A 19,387-nucleotide genomic window follows, 5' to 3' on the forward strand; every position below is an offset into this window, starting at 1 on the left:
ATCCAATTAAATAGAGTCGGACCGTCATCTCTCATAATTCCCATAAGTAGCCCAATCTGTCTGTCAGCAAATGCAGATTTAAACAACTGCACAGCCGTTAGTACGCATCTCTGCCGACCGCCGCGCGTTCACGAGAGAGAGCATGTGCGCGATAGGTAAAAACCTGCTAAATTTAAACTTTTTAATAACCTGAATCAATATTGGAGTTACCTTTGCTCGGTGAAGAAAGGATGACACAATGGGTGAAGGATTTCTCTTAGACAGGTAATGTTCTGTTTTAAAACTGTTTTAGCTTCACGCAAAGCTGACGTTAGATGTTGTTGCTACAAATGGGTTATTTCTTCACAGAAGTGTTGTTCAGCCACTAAAATCTTCCAGTGAAAGATTGATAAGACTTTTCAGTTTTAAAAGGGACCTTTTACAGCATCGATAATGTAGATTTTAATTAGTTTAACACCAAAACACAAGTAAATAGCGCTATTCTGCCTAGTCTCCTATATTGTTTACCATGCAACTGTAAATATTCGCTCTGAAATAGCATGTCAGTTTGGCTTGCTCGCCGCCGGACAAGCACTAGTCGCTTTTAACACATGAGAGACGGTTCTTTTGCTGTGCTCGTGTTTAAGGAGGCGTGGCTCTAGACGGCAGGGGAGGGACTGTGATTCAGCTGTTAGCATTGTGGAAGATCACCTACAGCACCTTTAACCTTTCTAAAACACATAAAGAACAGCTACTCTCTAAATATGTTAACCATGTTAACCATGTGAACCGAGTCTGTTGTGATGTGAATTTCACGCTTGAATGAAGATAATTTATGCATCACCTGGACTTGGCCATTGCACAGAAGAGATGTCAAATGGAAGTGGGGAAAGTGGGTTTCTCCACTTTCCAGATCATTTTAGGTTGCCCTCGTCGCCCTGAATGGTGTTCTTGATTTAAAGAAGCATGGTGGTGAGCCACTGGTCCAAGCAAGAGATAGAGTCAAACTCCTTCACTTGAATGATCAATTATATAGAGCAGTGGTTCTCAAACTTTTTTCATAAAGTAGCACCTCAGAAAGAAATTGTCTCTCCAAGTACCACCATATTGAGCAGTATTGAAATACAGTAGTGTTGTCGGCCTGATGAAGCAGCTACAGCACAGTTAAAAAAACAAGGCAGATTCATTCCTATTATTAAAAATATTTATTATTGTCAGCCACTTTAAACATTAGTTTAAAGTGGTTAAATATAGTTAAAGTTAAATATATTTATATGTAAAAAAAATAATAAAAAATAAAAACAAAACGTCAATGTTTATATTAAAATATGCTTTTAAAGTTAAAATTGAATGGTTACTGTTTTTAAAAAGTAAAAAAAAAGAAGAAAAAAAAAACTTCTGTACTTAAATGTCAAGTATTAACATATAGTAGCCAATTCATCAACACCTTCAAATGTTGCCTGGACCTTAGAAATAGGCTATTTGTCATCATATTTATATATAAATCTCCACATACCACTAGATGGAAGCCCGCGTACTATTAGTAGTACATGTACCACAGTTTGAGAACCACTGATATAGAGTATACAGATAGTGGCATAGGCAAATAGAAACCCTGCCCATGGCATGAATCTGCATGTATTGGGAAGTGAATTTCACTCACGAATTAAGCAAATTTAATACGAGAATGAAGCGAGCAAACTCAAAATGTAGCGTAATTTATTCGCCTATCATCTGGTGTGAACACCGCATTAAGGTGCCAATAGCAGCTGAATAGTTTTTATGAATCACCAAGGACCAGTTTCAGAAAATCCCTCTGTTGTTGTTCTACTGAAAAAGAAAAAAGTCACTAACATCTGTGACCTGAGGGCAAATGCACAACTTTCTTCAAAGTTGGGGTTACCTGTCCCTTTAAGACAATTTTAAAATATATATCACTACATTTTCTGACTAATATAATATTAGTAGGCTAATAATTTTAAATGATACTATTATTAGACTAATAATATTTTCTTGACAAATCATAAAAATAATAATTCACAATATAATGATATATTAATAAATGAAATAAATATGCGTTTAAGAAAACAGCCCAAAATTAAAATGTCATTAAAGAAAACTGCATATTTCCATGGTGTTTGACACAATTAGGACATGTTTCCATAGGTTTAAATCCTACTTTCAAAACTAACAGTGGAAAGCTTAAATAATAACATCTACACTGATTAAATTAAACATGGATGACATCTGCATTTTGAGACCTGCATGCCGTACAGACAAAGCAGACTACGAAAAAACTGTTCAAATAAAATTAACGAAGTCTAAATATTAATAATAATAATATTATTAGTAACACAAAAAGAAATTCCTGCTGCACAGACTTTTAATGACATCTGTACAATTCATGCAGCTCTAGCACATCGCAATTCAGCGGCTGTTGCAAAAGAAACACGAGGAACATCTCAAATCCCCATTGAGTTTCCCTTGAAGCCGCGTTTCCAGAAATACCCAGGGAAACCGGAGCAGATCTTTTCGAACTGGAGTGCTAAATGTTTGATATGTGCTATATTATATAACTGGATATCAATGTAACAGTACAGGCTTAGAAGTATATTCTCTAGAAATGTTGCAGCAATGCTTTTTGACATACTGTTTTTGGGAAACCTGGACTTGGCCATTGCACAGAAGAGATGTGAAATGGAAGTGGGGAAGGAGGGCACCATGCAGTGGGTTTCCCCACCGTCCAGATCATTTTAGGTCACCCTCGTCGCCCTGAATGGTCTTCTTGATCCGGAGAAGCATGGTGGTGAGCCACTGGTCCAAGCGGGAGATAGAGTCAAACTCCTTCACCTGAAAGATCAATTATATAGAGTATACAGAATTATTAGACCCTGTTTATTTTTTTTCCCCACTTTCGTTTCAACAGAGAAATTTTTTTTGACACATTTCTAAACATAATAGTTTTATTAAACTAATTCCTATTATCTGATTTATTTTATCTTTATTTCTTCTATTCAGCTTAAAGTGACATTTTAAGGCTTAACCAAGTTAATTAGGCAAGTTAGGGCAAATCACTGTATAATGATACAATGTACATGTACTGTGATCGTGGCAAAGATAAAAGAAATCAGAAATGAGTTATTAAAACTATTATATTTAGAAATGTGTTAAAAAAAATCTTATTTTCTCTTAAACAGAATTTGGGGGAAAAATATAGGAGGGCTAATAATTCAGGAGGGCTAATCGTAATATAACTTCCATCTCACGCTGAGCTTAAGGATACAATGGAAAGAGGGTGACAAATCTTACCGCTTCTGTGAAAGCCTCTGCATTTTGCTCCTCGTGAGCCTCTAGAAGTTTCTGTGAGGACAAATCTCTTATAAATACACATCACTTAACATTAATGAAAGTTAAGCAGTGGTAATGGCTAATTGTGATTATTCAATCACTGTTTATTTGTGATTATTTAATCAAACGATTCCAGCAATTTCTTTTTTAGCCACAAGGGGAAAGATAAATCAACATACATTGCAAAAAACTAATTTCTTGCTTAAGAGCTTTTATTTTGTTTCTAGCCCAAATATTTAAAAATTCCAAAATCAAGAAGCATTTTCTAGACTAGTAAAGTATTGTTTTGTTTTCAGAAATTAAAATTAAGTGAGTTTTCCTTAAAACAAGTAAAATAATTTGTCAGAAGGGAAAAAAAAAAAAAAAATATATATATATATATATATATATATATATATATATATATATATATATATATATATATATATATATATATATATGTATATATATATATATATATATATATATATATATATATAAAAAAAAAAATATATATATATATATATATATATATATATATATATATATATATATATATATATATATATATATATATATAAATATATATATATATATATATATATATATATATTTTTTTTTTTTACCCTTCTGACAAATTATTTTACTTGTTTTAAGGAAAACTCACTTAATTTTAATTTCTGAAAACAAAACAATACTTTACTAGTCTAGAAAATGCTTCTTGATTTTGGAATTTTTAAATATTTAGGTTCATGTTCTGTTCAAAAAACTTAAAATCCATTTCAAAAATTAATTTTCATTGCCATTAAATACAGTTGTCATACACATAAATGGCCAAAATGCATCAAAAGTGTCCTATGTTTGGTTGAACAAACTCGACTATCACAAACCTTCAGCAGTTTGCATTCTCTTGAGTCTGAGAAGGCTGGAAACATCTCCTCGTACTTTCCAATGGCGAGCTGCAACAAAGAAATGCCATGAATGATCTATGTTTGTTCTCCATATTAATCTCTGCATCCTGAAGTGCAGATTGAGAACTGACCTTAGCGTTCAACTCGTCTACAATGAAGTGACACAAGGAAGCTTTGAAGAAATACTCTTTGGCGCTGTATTTCAGAAGGGGATTGTCCATGGTGTTGCTTCCAACCTGTTTACACACACACACACACATACATACAGGCACCGCTGAGTGATGTTTACAATAATGTGTTTTTGTCTTAAAACAAAGTTGTTATAAACAGTCATCATCCAAACTGGCATTTCTACCAGGGTCCACAATATATAGTTTCAGCATCGATATCGCAACTTGTGAATCTGCAATAATCACAATGCAGAATATGAAATGTGAAACAAGAAATGATAAAGTTTGCCACTTTAATAATTGGGTTTTATCTTCTACGATAAAGATTATAGTGCTATTTTACATTTGAATATTGAGTTTCTGACTTTGTTCAATTGTTTTGATCTGTGCTTTATTTTATGTATAAATATTTATAATTGTGAACATTTTATGCAGATGCATTTGCCTAAAAAAAATCTTTCCAATCAATTTGTAAAATTCGAAGTCATTAAATTCTATTTTCATATTACAATATATCCGGTTGCAATCAGAATTATTAGCCCCTCTTTGATTTTTTTTTTCCTTTTTTAAATATCTTCCAAATGATGTTTAACAGAGCAGGGAAATTTCCACAGTATGTCTGATAATATTTTTTCTTCTAGAGAAAGTCTTATTTGTTTTATTTCGGCTAGAATGAAACCAGTTTTTAATTTTTTTATAAACATTTTAAGATTAAAATTATTAGCCTCTTTAAGCTATATTTTTTTAGAAGTGTCTTGAAAAATATCTAGTAAAATATTATTTACTGTCATCATGGCAAAGATAAAATAAATCAGTCAGAATTATTAGCTCCTCTGAATTATTAGCGCCACTGTTCATTTTTTCCCCTAATTTCTGTTTAGTGGAGGGAAGATTGTTTCTGCACATTTCTAAGCATAATAGTTTTAAAAACTTTTTTTATAATAACTGATTATTTTATCTTTGACATGATGCTGTAAATAATATTTTACTTTATATATTTCAAGACACTTCTTTGCAGCTTAAAGTGACATTTAAAGGCTTAACTAGGTTAACTAGGCAGGTTAGGGCAAATAGGGAAGTTATTGTGTATTGATGGTTTGTTCTGTAGATTGTCGAAAAAAAAAAAATAGCTTAAAGGGGCTAATAATTTTGTCCTAAAAATGGGTTTTAAAAAAAATCAACTATATATATATATATATATATATATATATATATATATATATATATATATATATATATATATATATATATATATATATATATATATACAGACTTCAACATTCAAGATTGCAGCAAATACTTTAAATGTTACCCTGTATTAATGACAGAACAAGATTGTTACCAATCACTTAATATAAGGAATTGTTTAATTTTATATTTGCATTGTTAATGTAGTTTAAAATAAACCACAAATTTATAAAGTATTGGTAATAAATAACATACAGTCAAAAACAAACATTTTGCCCTTCAATAAAATTTTAATAAAAATAATAATAATAATATATTTAGTCAATATTATTGGCTGTTATATATACTGTCTGTTCTAATGGCATTGAAGTAATTCGTTTTTATAAATCATTCATTAAAATTATTGTTTAATAATATGTTGGAAAACAATCTCTCCTTTAAACAGCACTTAGGAAATATTGGGCAAAATTATCATAGGAGAGCTAACGATTTTATCTGTACATCTAGTGTGAAATGGCAATGGGAGGAAAGAATAAAAGAAATTTAAAATATTTCATATTTTAGCAACTAAATGTTGACCTAAACTATACTTGATTGCTGAAATATTATTCAATGTTTTTTTTTTTACTAATGCAATACTGTACAAGACGTATATTATTTATTACAAAATCAGTTTGTTAAAGAACTGTTTTTAAATATTGAATAACTGAATGTACAAACCAAAACTAAATATTTTGATGGTCCAGTAACTCCGTTTAGTGTAAATGTAGTGTAACTTTTTCTCTGCGTGCAATTATTTTTATATTTGTTTGACTGTAGACTGTGATGTCAAATTAACAATACTAGCAACCGCAGGAGAGCGAGTAACTCTGGAAGAATCTGCCACAGATGCTTTACCTGCTCATAAATCTCTATTGCTTTCTGGTACTGCTCTAACTGAGCGCTGTATGAAGCCACCTTTAGCAGACACTTGTTTGCAGAGCTGTAAATGAAGCAAACACCACATCAAGGCTTAAACTAACATTCAAAATGCCACAATTGACCTTAGAGACAAAGTGGTTATACATGGAGACAAAAAAGCTTGATATTATGTCTTCTGTAATGCAGGCTTACCTGTTTGATTCCTCTCCTTTATAATAGTCAGCGGCTTGTTCATAATGTGCAATCGCCTTTGGACAAGGAGAAATAGATATTTGTCAGATTATTATATGTTTAACATTGAGTGATGTCTACGTAAAAGACTGTAAAAGGAACATCATGCGATTTATAAAAAATGCATTATGTATTATTGTACGTATTATTGTAAGTAGTTATGGTGTATCATTATTAATAGTAATCATTTATTACTAATTATTAACTAAAGCAATATTATTGGTAGCACTGATTATTGGGTTTCCTCCAGGTGCTCCGGTTTCCCCCACAGTCCAAAGACATGCGCTATAGGGGAATTGAACAAACTAAATTGGCTGTAGTGTATGTGTGTGAATGAGTGTGCATGGATGTTTCCCAGTACTGGGTTGCAGCTGGAAGTAGAGGTCTGCATTTATTTCATGCATATATTTCCGAATCAAACACAGTAACGGAGAAATTTATGAAATTGAAAGAATAACTTCTTGCCTCAGACTCCAGATGAATATATTTGAAGCAATATGGAACCCAATTCTAACAATTATATATGAATAACTTTAAATGAACAACATAGATTTAATTAACAGCTACATTACATATACTTAAGTATATGAAACATCTCCCAATTGCCTCCACCCCCCCCCCTTTCTTATATTTATTTATGTTAATATATATATATATATATATATACACACACACACACACACACATATATATATATATATATATATATATATATATATATATATATATATATATATATATATATATATATATATATATATATATATATATATATATATATATATATATATATATATATATATATATATATATATATATATATATATATATATATATATATATATATATATATAAATAAATATATATATATATTAACATAAATAAATATACACACACACAACTTCAACCCATATTTATTGTTTTAAAATAAAACTATGCAAATGTCCCTTTTTCCTTTCTCCCTAATCTTTTAAGTATCTATCTGTATCCTTACTGACTATTTCTGATGCATCTCTGATTTTATGTTGTGTTCTAATTAAAAAAAAAACAAACAAAAAAAAAAACAACAACACTGTAACGGTTGGTAACTCTGGTGTAATTAAATAAAATATATATTAAGAAAAAAGTGAAGATGTCGTGTTTTGGCTGTGTTTAAATCAACGCTTCCTGTGTTGTCATTTTCTTGTTATATTGCACTTACAAGTGACAATTTTCTGTAAACCAATAGCATTCAGCAGTGAGTCTAGCTCCACCCCTTTGGTAACATACTGTTGTGCTAAATACCCTTAGGAAAGGATACCAAAAGGTGGTACAGTACTGTTTATTATTTTACTACCACTGACAGAGGAAATGAAAATAAGTGCATACTGTACTTCCCCCAACATTACCACTCAGTGGGAATGAACCATAAGAGTTTCAGTACCTTCTCGATGTCCACCAGCTCTGACTCATAAACCTCAGCGATTGTGATGTGATGCTTTGCTGCGATGGTGAATCTTCCCTGAAGACAGAACAGAGGAGAAAAAACTGAATATCAATGAAATAATTCATTCAGCATATATCAAGCTTTTCAACTGTGTTAAAGGAGACCTATTATGCCCCATTTTACAAGATTCAAAATAAGTCTCTGATGTCCCTAGAGCAGGGGTGGCCAACCCTGTTCCTGGAGAGCCACCTTCCTGCAGATTTCAGTTGCAACCCATATCAAACACACCTGACTGTTATTATCACGTGGTGTTCAGGTCCTAATTAATTGGTTCAGGTGTGTTTGATATGGGTAGCAACTGAAATCTGCAGGAAGGTGGCTCTCCAGGAACAGGGTTGACCACCCCTGCCCTAGAGTGTGTATGTGAAGTTTCAACTCAAAATAAGCCCTGATTTTGTTTTCTTTTAACTCAGCCTCTTTTAAGCTTTGATCCTAATTGAGTAATTTTGGTGACTGTCACTTTAAATTCAGATGAGATTGTGCTCTTTTCAAAAGAGGGCGGAGCTACAAATGCTCCTGTTTCAGCTCAATGGCAGATTCAAAAACAAGACTAACATCTTATGCTAATGAGGGAGAGATGATCACTAATGGGCCTGGCTTTCCCGCTCTGATGACACTTACAAAGGGAGAATGTTAAAGTGTTTCTGCAGACTGTTTTTATCAAAATTAATATATTTTTAAAATTAGAAGCTGTTTATATTCGTAGACTGTTGCCACACAACTGCGTTTAAACCCCTTATTAAAGTGAATTCTGAATAATAGGTCAACTTTAACATCTCCAAGCTTTGTTGGTCCTAAATTGGACACAGATTCTGGGCTTCCTTTAGAGACTAGATTTTGGAATAGGGACTAGATGATTAACTGTCCTATTACAGTTACTGGGGGAGTTTAGCTGGTGTGTAGCCGTTTAAAATGTTCACAGATCAAACACAGTACAGGAATAGAACAGCCTGGCTCAACATTATATGATTTTGACAGCTACAAAAACATCTTACCATGTCTGTGTAAATATCAATTGCTGCGTTTAAGCACTTGATAGCCTCTAATCGCAAGCATTAAAGAGAAGGAGGAGGAAGAGTTAGACAGTCAGATAAATAAAACTGAAATTAAACAATTGAGTGGATTCTAAGCAGTCAATATTAATAATAACAATAATAATAATAATAATAATAATAATAATAATAATAATAATAATAATAATAATAGACTTCTAACAGCCCAAAGGTTTGGGATCAGTTCATAAAAAAATGATGATTAAATTAAGTAAGTAATTTAATGTACTTAAGTACATTAAGTAATAGTCAAGAAAAATTAAAACCTATATTTTACCCATAAACTGTTTCCATAACTGTTTTTGCATAACATATCTGTAAGTGGCTAATGGCATAATTTTGACACCTTGACACAAATAATTTAAAATATAAATATAAATTGTAATTTATTTAATTATAAAAATTGTATATAAATATACATATACAATAAATATATAATATAAAAATAGATTTGCAAAAACATTATTAATATTATCCTAAAATAATACTTATAATAACATAAAACATTGGCTAAAATGAAGAGGATTTCAAATAAAAATATAAAAAAGAAATAATTTAAAATATACATTTGAGTTGTAACATTTAACTAAATGTAAAAATTAAATATACAAATAAAATAAATATATAATATGAAATATAATATGAAAATAATTATGCTAAAAGGTTATTTATGATCATACTATAATAATACTAATAATAACAAAATATTGGCTAAAATAAAGATGAAATCAAATAAAAATACCAAAAAAATGTAAATACATTTATTAAAATATAAAAATTAAATATTATAAATAACATAAAATATTGGCTAAAATGAAGGGGATATGAAATAAAAACAATATAAAATAAAAAAGTATCATTTAAAAATAAAAATTTTATTGTAACATTTATTTAAATATAAAAAATAAATATAAATATAGAAAATGCATATATAATATGGAATATAATAAGGAATATAAAAATGTATTTATAATCATACTATAATAATACTAATAATAACAACATAAAATATTGGCTGAAGTAAAGAGTATATTAAATAAAATATTAAATAAAAAAATTATTATTTAAAATATAAATTTAAATTGCAACATTTATTTAAATATGAAATTTGTATATAAATATACATATAAATTAAATATTTAATATGAAATATAATAAGAAAATAGATTTGCTAAAAAATTATTTATGATCATACTAAAATAATACTAATAATAACATAAAACTTTGGCTAAAACTAAAATGATATCAAATAAAAATATAAAATAAAATACATTATTTAAAATATAAATTTAAATTGTAATTTATTTATTTTGAATTTGAATAATTTAATATACATATACATATCAAATAAATATATAATATAAAAATAGATTTGCAAAAAAAAGTATGATCATACTAAAACAATACTAATAATAATAATAATAACATAAAATATTGCCTAAAATAATGAGGATATCAAATAAAAAAATATATAAAATAAAATAAGAAATATTTAAAAATACTAATTCAAATTACAACATTTAAATATAAAAAATATACACATATAAAAATAAATATGAAATTAAATATAGTATAAAAATAGATAAATAGCTAAAACTAATTAATTATTATGAAATGCAGTCAGGCATCATATATTCATCATCATTATCTGCTCTTTCGGAAAAAAACAGCTTTGTGATACATTAACGAAGCTGAGAGTAATAATCTTAGTCTTCACCTTGTGGATCTGCTTTCTTGAAGGCGTTTCCAGCATCAACGTAGCTGGTGGCAGAATCGTGTTTATTCTGAAGCTGCATATGAATTCTGGCTGCCTGACAGAAAGCATTGCCTGCAGCTGGGAAACAACACACAAACATCCTCAGTATTAAGCACATATCATAATACATCCTTTCAAATAAAGATGGGTTTTACTTAAAAAAAAAAAAAAAAATACAAATGATTTTAAATGATTAATGATTGTAATTATATTTACAATATTGTATGAAAATGGATCAAATGAAGAATGGTGACCATTTAGTCAATTGAATGTATGTTGGCTACTACTGAACTACTTTAAAGGGACAGTACACACAAAAATGTGACCCTAGACCACTGTTTCTTAACCTTGTTCCTGGGGGCACACCAACAGATCTCCCTTATCTGACCCATAAACTTCATGTTTTGGAGTATCTTCTTATGTTCTAGTCAGTTGATTTAGGTGTGTTTGATTATGAAGAGGATGAAAAACACTGCCCTAGATCACAAAACTAGTCTTAAAGGGATGGTTCACTCAAAGGTGAAAATGTACTCTATGGGTTGTATTTTGTTGATCAAAGCGCAAAGTCTAAAGTACATGGCGCAAAAGCATTAAAAGTATGTTCGAATCCACTTTTGCTATTTTATGGAGGGGAAAATACACTCTGTGCCATGGTGCATGGTTTAACAGGGTTATTCTTATTCTCTTAATGAGTTATGGGTGTGTTTTGAGCTAAACGTATATTAAACCAATCAGAGTCTCATCTCTCATTCCCTTTACGAGTCAGTTGCATCGGCCCATGGCACATTGGTATTTACATGGTGGACTTTGGAAGTGAAAAAACTGAACGCTTCACTTGACAGAAAACAGTTAAACAGACCATCTGCAGCACAAGGATAAAGAACGAGCCTCTTCCATTCAGCCTCTTTACTTTTACTCCTTACTTTACTGCTTTACTCTAGTGGAGTAAGAAAATGGCGTTGTGTTATATCCAAACACACGATCTATTCTTATGCCCCTAATAGTGATGCATAAGTCTTCAAAACCTGACAGGTAGACAAATCTAAACTTGTTTTTATTAAAATAAATATAAATATGCGTAGAAGAAATTTAGGCTGAGCAATTGATCAAAAAGTAATCAAAATTCAGAACCATTCAGAACCTATTATCAGGCATTCAGAACCTATTATCGATCAAGTTTTTCCAGGTCGTTTTTTTTTTTATTAATTTCCCAACAGTGTGTGGAGTCACGTGACCCTGCTTTGTTTTTTTACTTCTGCGTCAAACACACATGTGGTCCGGCACAGCCTTTGCGCAGTCGCATACCCCTCATTGTGGCTGACGCTCACAGTAAAGTTATTTATTTTAACTTTTTTTTTTTTTAAGAAAAAAGTGACTGTAATTTCAGTTTTTCAATGTTGATGTTTAATAAATTATCACAGATGGTAGATAGTGTGTGTTTCCTTCAATTATTTTAAAATCAAGTAATGCACCCTTCATTCAAAAATCTCTCCTTTGTTATAGTATAAAGCACATTTACTGAATAAAATAAAAACTGTGAGGGCAAAAAAAAATAAATCAATTAAATAATTGTTCATTAATTTATAATCGAGTTAAGCAATGTGTAAGCTTTTAGACTTGCATAGGTGCATAACTAACCGATCTGCGCTGGACTTTAGACCTGCTTTTAGTTGGTCAATAGCGCAGTCTATTTCAGTTCCTCCAAATAGCAACACGCCAACAATGCACCTTAACACACCTCATTTTTAGACCAGCACACCCATGCCATTTAAACAATGTTACGCAAAATGTGAAAAACACAGTTGCGTTGGTCTGAAAATATCAACAAATCGCGCCATACACCTCTTGCGCCGGTGTATGAAAGGGCCCATTAATTTCTGTCCCTCAAGTGGTTACAAAAGTGTTTGCCTTTCTGTCTTTTGTTACATGCTCAAGAAGATATTTTGAGGAAAGCTGAAAACCTGTAAACCTTGACTGTCATAGTAAAAAATGCAAATACTATGAAAGTCAATGGTTACAGGTTTTCAGCTTTTTTTCTTAAGCATTTAACAAAAGAAAGGAAGGCAAACCATTTTGAAACCACTTGAGGGAGCGTAAATAGTAAGTCAATTTTTATTTTTGGGTGAACTATCACGTTAAGTTGCATGGGTACATTTGGAGGAAGTCAACTTAAATCATCAAAATTTGTTAACTTTGTTAATAAATAATTTATAATATGCCAAAAATCATTTGAATATTAGGTGAATATAATGTTCCACAAAGACATTTTGTCAATTTTTATTTTAATTATTGACTTTAAAGATGATTTTCATAATATTGAGATTTTTCGGAACCCTCAGATTTCCAAATAGCTGTTTTTCAGCCAAAAATGTTTCTCATCAACAATGGAAAGCTTTCAGATGATGTATAAATCAAAAATTGTTTTATTTATTGTTTTAATTACCCTCATGGCTTTGTGATCCTGGGTCATGTATGAAAATTTGCTTTCAATTTTGCTGCTGCTAATAAAAATATGAATGAATTACCAATAACCTTTTCAGCTAAAAATCTTCTTCAGTGCAGGGCTCAACAATAAGGACTGCCCGGTGGCCCAGGGCCAGCGTGAGAGACGCTTGGGACAGTAGACAGGATCATTACTGGCCCGATTAGGACAATGCTGCCTTGTCACTAACATTTAATTTGTTTGCGACTATTTCAATTATGTGCATTTTAAGTTTGTGCTTTTAAGGTGTTAAACACTTCCTTCTCAATGAAGTCATAAACACCATATTGCTTTCCGGTTCCGCTTATCTGATTTGATGTTTTGAACATGCTATTTTTTTCCACAACCTGGGAACAACCAGTACAGAGAAGAAACAGCAACATGGCGGCAACATCAAATTATAAGGCTAAAAGAAAATGCCTGTTTCTAATGTCTTGGAAGAAGAAATTTACGTGGGAACAAGGCGACAAAAAAAATGAAGTGATGTTTTGCACTGTTTGCCCACAGTCAGCCCACCTTTTGTTAAATAATTTCGAACCGCAATAGAATACCTTCACATTTTTCATACAGCTCTTTTTGTTTGCATAACACTTTTATTAATGTTTTTTTTTTAAGTTTTGAAATTCTAGATTCACAGACTTTATTTTTGACACATTATTTAAAATATGCAGCTGAAAAATAGCTATTAACTTTTTTTTTTTTTGGTGGGGCCAGTAAAAATGTTGGCAGGGCAAGTAAAAATCTAAACCACTGGCCCGATCAGACCAGTAGAAAAAATCCATAGCGTTGAACCCTGCAGTGTCTTACTGAAAAAAAAACATCACTTACATATCAGATGGCTTGAGGGGGTGTAAATTAAAAGCAAATTTCCATATTTGGTGAACTGTCCCTTTAAGCATTATATAATACAACAATGCATGCTAACATGAAAAAAAAGCCACATACCACTCCAGTTCTTGGCCATTTTGAACATGTTGGCGGCTCTGGCGTACATCTCACAAGCCTCCTCCACTTTGTGATTTCCTCTGAAAGAAGTGAAACTATTCAGCTCTAAATTTTCTCGATTTCATTATTTTAATGCTCAAAACTACAAGCTTTAAATTAACTGTAAATGTTACTATTTATTTAATGGGTGAAGTCAGAAATGCATGGCTAGTAATAAACAGAAAGGCCTAGAAAACTTTTGTTCAGGTGGGAATTTTCAATTGGGTCAGTTCATATCATATTAATCAAACCCATTTGAATTAAATCCATTTCACAACATACTAGGTCAGAGCTTATTTACTAAAAATAACCAAACATGTCCTCAAATGTTTGAAGCATCTGTATGGAATCTCACTGTATACACTGGACTCCAAGTATAATAAAACACGACGTTTACTACGTAGGTGACGGCACAGTGGCACAGTGGTTAGCACTGTCACCATACAACAAGAAGGCTGGTTCGAGTCCCAGCCGGGTCAGTTGGCATTTCTGTGTGGAGTTTGCATGTTCTCCCCGTGTTGGCGTGGGTTTCCTCCAGGTGCTTCGGTTTCCCCCACAGTCCAAACACATGCAGGATGGGTGAATTGAATAAGCTAAATTGGCCATAGTGTATGAGTGTGTATGGGTGTTTCCTTTAAACTACATTAAATGTTCACATTGCTGTATTACACTTCAAGTAAATATGCTAATTTTGTTTGATTTCTTAGTGAATCTTTTACCAGGTAACTGCTTTATATCTACAAATAGGTGTTTTAAAATTATTTATTCTAATTAAAATATTAATAATATCTTAGTATTGTTATGCTTTAGGTCAGGGGTCACCAATCTCGGTCCTGGAGGGCCAGTGTCCCTGCAGGATTTAACTCCAACTTGCCTCAACACACCTGCCTGGGTGTTTCAACTATACCTAGTAAGACCTTGATTAGCTTGTTCAGGTGTGTTTGATTAGGGTTAGAGCTAAAATCTCCAGGGCTGCGTCCGAAACCGCCTACTACTCAGTAGGTACTGCATTTGCGTCACTTTAATTCCATTCATGAATTCGCTCGCTGGGCATCATGGGATAGCGCAGCATGCATGGGATGCGCACTCCAGAATCTCGCTGGAAGTAGTAAGTCATCCGCATACTTCTCACATACTGTTTTTCGAATTCTATGAATTCAGACATACTACTCGCTACTCGGCTCACATACTGATTTTAGCGTACTATATGGAAGTATGCGGTTTCAGACGCAGCCCAGGACACCGGCCCTCCAGGAACAAGTTTGGTGACCACTGTTTTAGGTGAACAAATTTATCCATGTGGGTGGCACCGTGGCTCAGTGGTTAGAACTGTCGCCTCACAGAAAGAAGGTCTCTGGTTCGAGTCCTGGCTGGATCAGTTGGAGTTTCCGGTTTGCCCCACAGTCCAAAGATATGCGGTACAGGTGAACTGATTAACCTAAATTGGCCGTAGTGTATGTGTGTGAATGTATGGGTGTTTCCCAGTGCTGGGTTGCAGCTGGAATGGCATCGGCTGTGTAAAACATATGCTGAAAAAGTTGGTGGTTTATTCCGCTGTGGCGACCCCTGATGAATAAAGGGACTAAGCCAAAGAAAAATTTATTAATTAATTAACTACATAAACTGCAAATATTTTCAGGTAAAGTGTTCACTGTAATATTTCAAAATGAATGAATGAATATTATTGAGGAGAAAGTCTGAATGTGCAAATATACAACCAACTTAACCTCAATTTACAGCAGAATAATAGCAAATAATAAGTGATCATACTGCAAGATTGAAAACATGTTCAATGTGGTTTGAAGGACAGTGACAAATCATGAAGATATACAATTTCATTTAGTTAGTGCTGGTTTTAATATGTATTAATATGATTATCTAAATCTAATGAATATTTGTATGACAACAAAGCAATGTCAAATCCTTTACTGAACATGGTTGCAGTATATTTTGATATAACAATAGTAATATTAAAATTTTCATATGATTTATTAACGGTACAGTTTGTAAAGTACTATTTTCTGTATTTAGTAGATCTATTATTAGAGGGACTTGCTTTGTAAACCAAGCAAATGGGTCTAATTGGATTTGCATTGTAAACATTAAATAAAAGTTAAAAAGGTTTGATTTTTTATTTAATATATTAAATTTAATGATACCTAAAATCATTCTGCATAAATCTGCAGATCTTTTACAAAATTCTCTGCAGAAATGGCAAAAAATGTCTGCAGATTCTGTCTAGCCCTACTTAGAACCCCCAAATCACTGAGTCCGCCCCTGCTCTCCCTATTGTTTACCACACTAATTTGAATATTGGCTCTGAAATCTCCTTTAAGTATGACTTCAAAACAACATCAGCACTATTTAACTGACTATGAACAATGCAAACTTTGATAGTCATTGGCTGCTAATATGATTTCCATATTTAGAGTTTGCAAAGAATACTTTTCTGAAATTATATAAGTTGGTGGTTCATTCTGCTGTGGAGACCCTGGACTAAGGTGAAAAGAAAATGAATGAATAAATTAATATTATTAAGCAGAAAGTCTGCGAATATAAAATCAACTTTACCTCAATTTAAACTACATCAAATAATAAGTCATGCTGTACTTTATTATAGATTAAAAATGTGGTTTGAAGGACAGTGACAAATCAGGAAGATATTCCATTTTTAATTAGTTAGTGCTGGTTTTAATATGCATTAATATGATTATCTAAATCTAATGAATATTTGTATGACTACAAAGCAATGTCAAAATATTTACTGAACATGGTGGCAGTATATTTTGAGATATAACAATAGTAATATTAAAATATTCACATGATTTCACATGACAGTACAGTTTGTAAAATAATATTTTCTGTCTTTTAGTAGATCTAAATCTGCAGATATTTAAAAAAATTCTCTGTAGAAAATGGCAAAAAATGTCTGCAGATTCTGTCTAGCCCTACTTAGAACCCCCAAATCACTGAGTCCGCCCCTGCTCTCCCTATTGTTTACCACACTAATTTGAATATTGGCTCTGAAGTCTCCTTTAAGTATGACTTCAAAACAACATTAGCACTATTTAATTGACTGTAAACAATGTTGTACTTTGATAGTCATTGGCTGCTAATAGGATTTCCCTATTTAGAATTTGCAAAGAATAATCTTCTGAAATGATATAAGTTGGCGGTTCATTCTGCTGTGGCGACCCTGTACTAAGCTGAAAAGAAAATGAATAAATAAATATTAAGGAGAAAGTCTACATATATAAAATCAACTTTACCTCATTTTAAACTACATCAAATAATAAGTCATCCTGCATTTTATTATATAAGATTTAAAAAAAACATGTTAATTGCAGTTTAAAAGACAGTGACAAAGATATACAATTTTTAATTAGTTACTGCTGGTTTTAATATGTACAACTGATTATCTAAATATAATGGACATTTGTATGACTCGAATGCAATATCAGATTATTACTGAACATGATGGCAGTACCATGATATTGTGTTCGAGCATGATTATATATTAGTTTCCTATTTTCTTACAATTTTTTACCGACATAAAACAGCAAGAAATAAATGTAAATACCGCAGGCACTGCGCCACTAATGCGCAAAACACAAAACGCTTAATTTACTAACCAAATCATCAAACCACATAAATCAACTGGTCAATTTACATCACTACAATCATGCAAAACAAGAATCTTTTAAAAATCTGCAATTTATTATAATAAATAAGCCTGTTTTCTATCGATTGATGCGCAAAGCGGCCTGTCACAGCTTTGGTCTCCTGTACAATATAATTGCAATATATTTGTAGCTTTTATGCAGTTATATAATCAGTATTAACTGGTAAACCTAAAGCCAAAGCTCGACAACACGATTATATTAACAATATTGGTACAGGCTAACGTTAGCGGATACTGATCGGATAAACAAGAACGGAAGCATCCATTTAATCTTACCCAAACATTCCTCCTAAAAAAGAGCCGGAAGACTTCACTTTCTTGTCGGCTTCAGCCATGAGCTGAATAGCCTCCTTTTCTTTGCCGGAGTTGTCCATGGTTTCTGTGGATAAATGAATAGGTAAGTGGTAAATTATATTATGGTTTCTCCGCTCGCTTTTCTCGGTCTGTCACTATGGCAGCGGGGGATTACTGTCGTTGCGTTTATTAACCGTGGGCGTACGGGACGCTCCAGCGAGGAGTTATGGCATTTGTAGTCCTGCGACCGCCCTGAAACGAAGGGTTGAGTAGAAGTATAAACTACAACTCCCAAGCACATACTGAAAAGCGCGTTGCGTAATATCGCAATCGTTAAATTGACTAATATCTACTTAATTCTGTTATACATTTTATAAAGGTAAAGTTATATTGACAAACAATTTCATAATTAAAGGGATAGCTTATCCAACAATGAAAATGTACTCACTATTTAATCCAAACTTCTGTGAGATTCTTCTGTTGAACGCAAAATACAATTAGAAGAAAGCTTAAAACTGATAACCATTGACTTCCATTTGTTTTTCCTACTATGGAGGTCAATTGCTACCGGTTTACAACACTTTTCAAAAATATTTTGTGTCATGGTTTAATAAATTAAATAAATATATTTAACAATGTTTGAATATAAGCAAAGGAATAAATGACAGTATTGTCATTTTTTGGATGAACTATGCATGCCTTTAACACATTTTGTAGTCATTTTAGTCTTCAGTGTGTGTGTTTTTTTTTTTTTTTTTTTTGTAGTTCTAATAGATTTGTGGTTTAGGTTAGTATGTAAGGAAAAATATGGTAAACTTTTAACATATATATGCTTTCACCACAGTATTGATTACTGAGATCAGGAGCAATATAGAAAATATTATGAGGGAAAAACTGCGTAAAACATATGCTGGATAAGTTGGC

The 19,387-nt window shown here is 31.8% G+C and overlaps 1 protein-coding gene across 2 annotated transcripts; it reads right to left on the reverse strand.

The window, feature by feature from the left end:
* Positions 1–537: 537 nt before the first annotated feature.
* Positions 538–18,654, reverse strand: napbb (N-ethylmaleimide-sensitive factor attachment protein, beta b). Of its 2 annotated transcripts, NM_001080702.3 has the most exons (11): positions 18,446–18,654; positions 14,449–14,528; positions 10,983–11,099; positions 9,209–9,255; positions 8,151–8,228; positions 6,689–6,744; positions 6,473–6,557; positions 4,349–4,453; positions 4,197–4,265; positions 3,289–3,339; positions 2,345–2,829 (listed from the first exon to the last, which is right to left on the reverse strand). In NM_001080702.3, the coding sequence occupies exons 1-11, from the start codon at positions 18,541–18,543 to the stop codon at positions 2,728–2,730; spliced, it is 888 nt and encodes a 295-aa protein (NP_001074171.2). In that variant the 5' UTR covers positions 18,544–18,654; the 3' UTR covers positions 2,345–2,727. The 2 variants fall into 2 exon arrangements, with proteins under 2 accessions (XP_087153832.1, NP_001074171.2); XM_087297706.1 differs by lacking the exon at positions 9,209–9,255 and having other exon boundaries at positions 538–2,829; positions 18,446–18,639.
* Positions 18,655–19,387: the final 733 nt, after the last annotated feature.

This window comes from Danio rerio, chromosome 20, assembly GCF_052040795.2.
Source record: "Danio rerio strain M-AB ecotype USA chromosome 20, GRCz13ab, whole genome shotgun sequence".
NCBI classification, from domain to species: domain Eukaryota; kingdom Metazoa; phylum Chordata; class Actinopteri; order Cypriniformes; family Danionidae; genus Danio; species Danio rerio.

Coding starts and splice junctions, on each gene's coding strand:
- napbb (NM_001080702.3), bottom strand. CDS start 18,543: ATGGACAACTCCGGCAAAGAAAAGGAGGCTATTCAGCTCATGGCTGAA. Junction 11,100..14,448: donor AATGGCCAAGAACTGGAGTG/GTATGTGGCTTT, acceptor GTTGTTTCCCAG/CTGCAGGCAATGCTTTCTGT. Junction 4,454..6,472: donor CAATAGAGATTTATGAGCAG/GTAAAGCATCTG, acceptor GTGTGTAAACAG/GTTGGAAGCAACACCATGGA.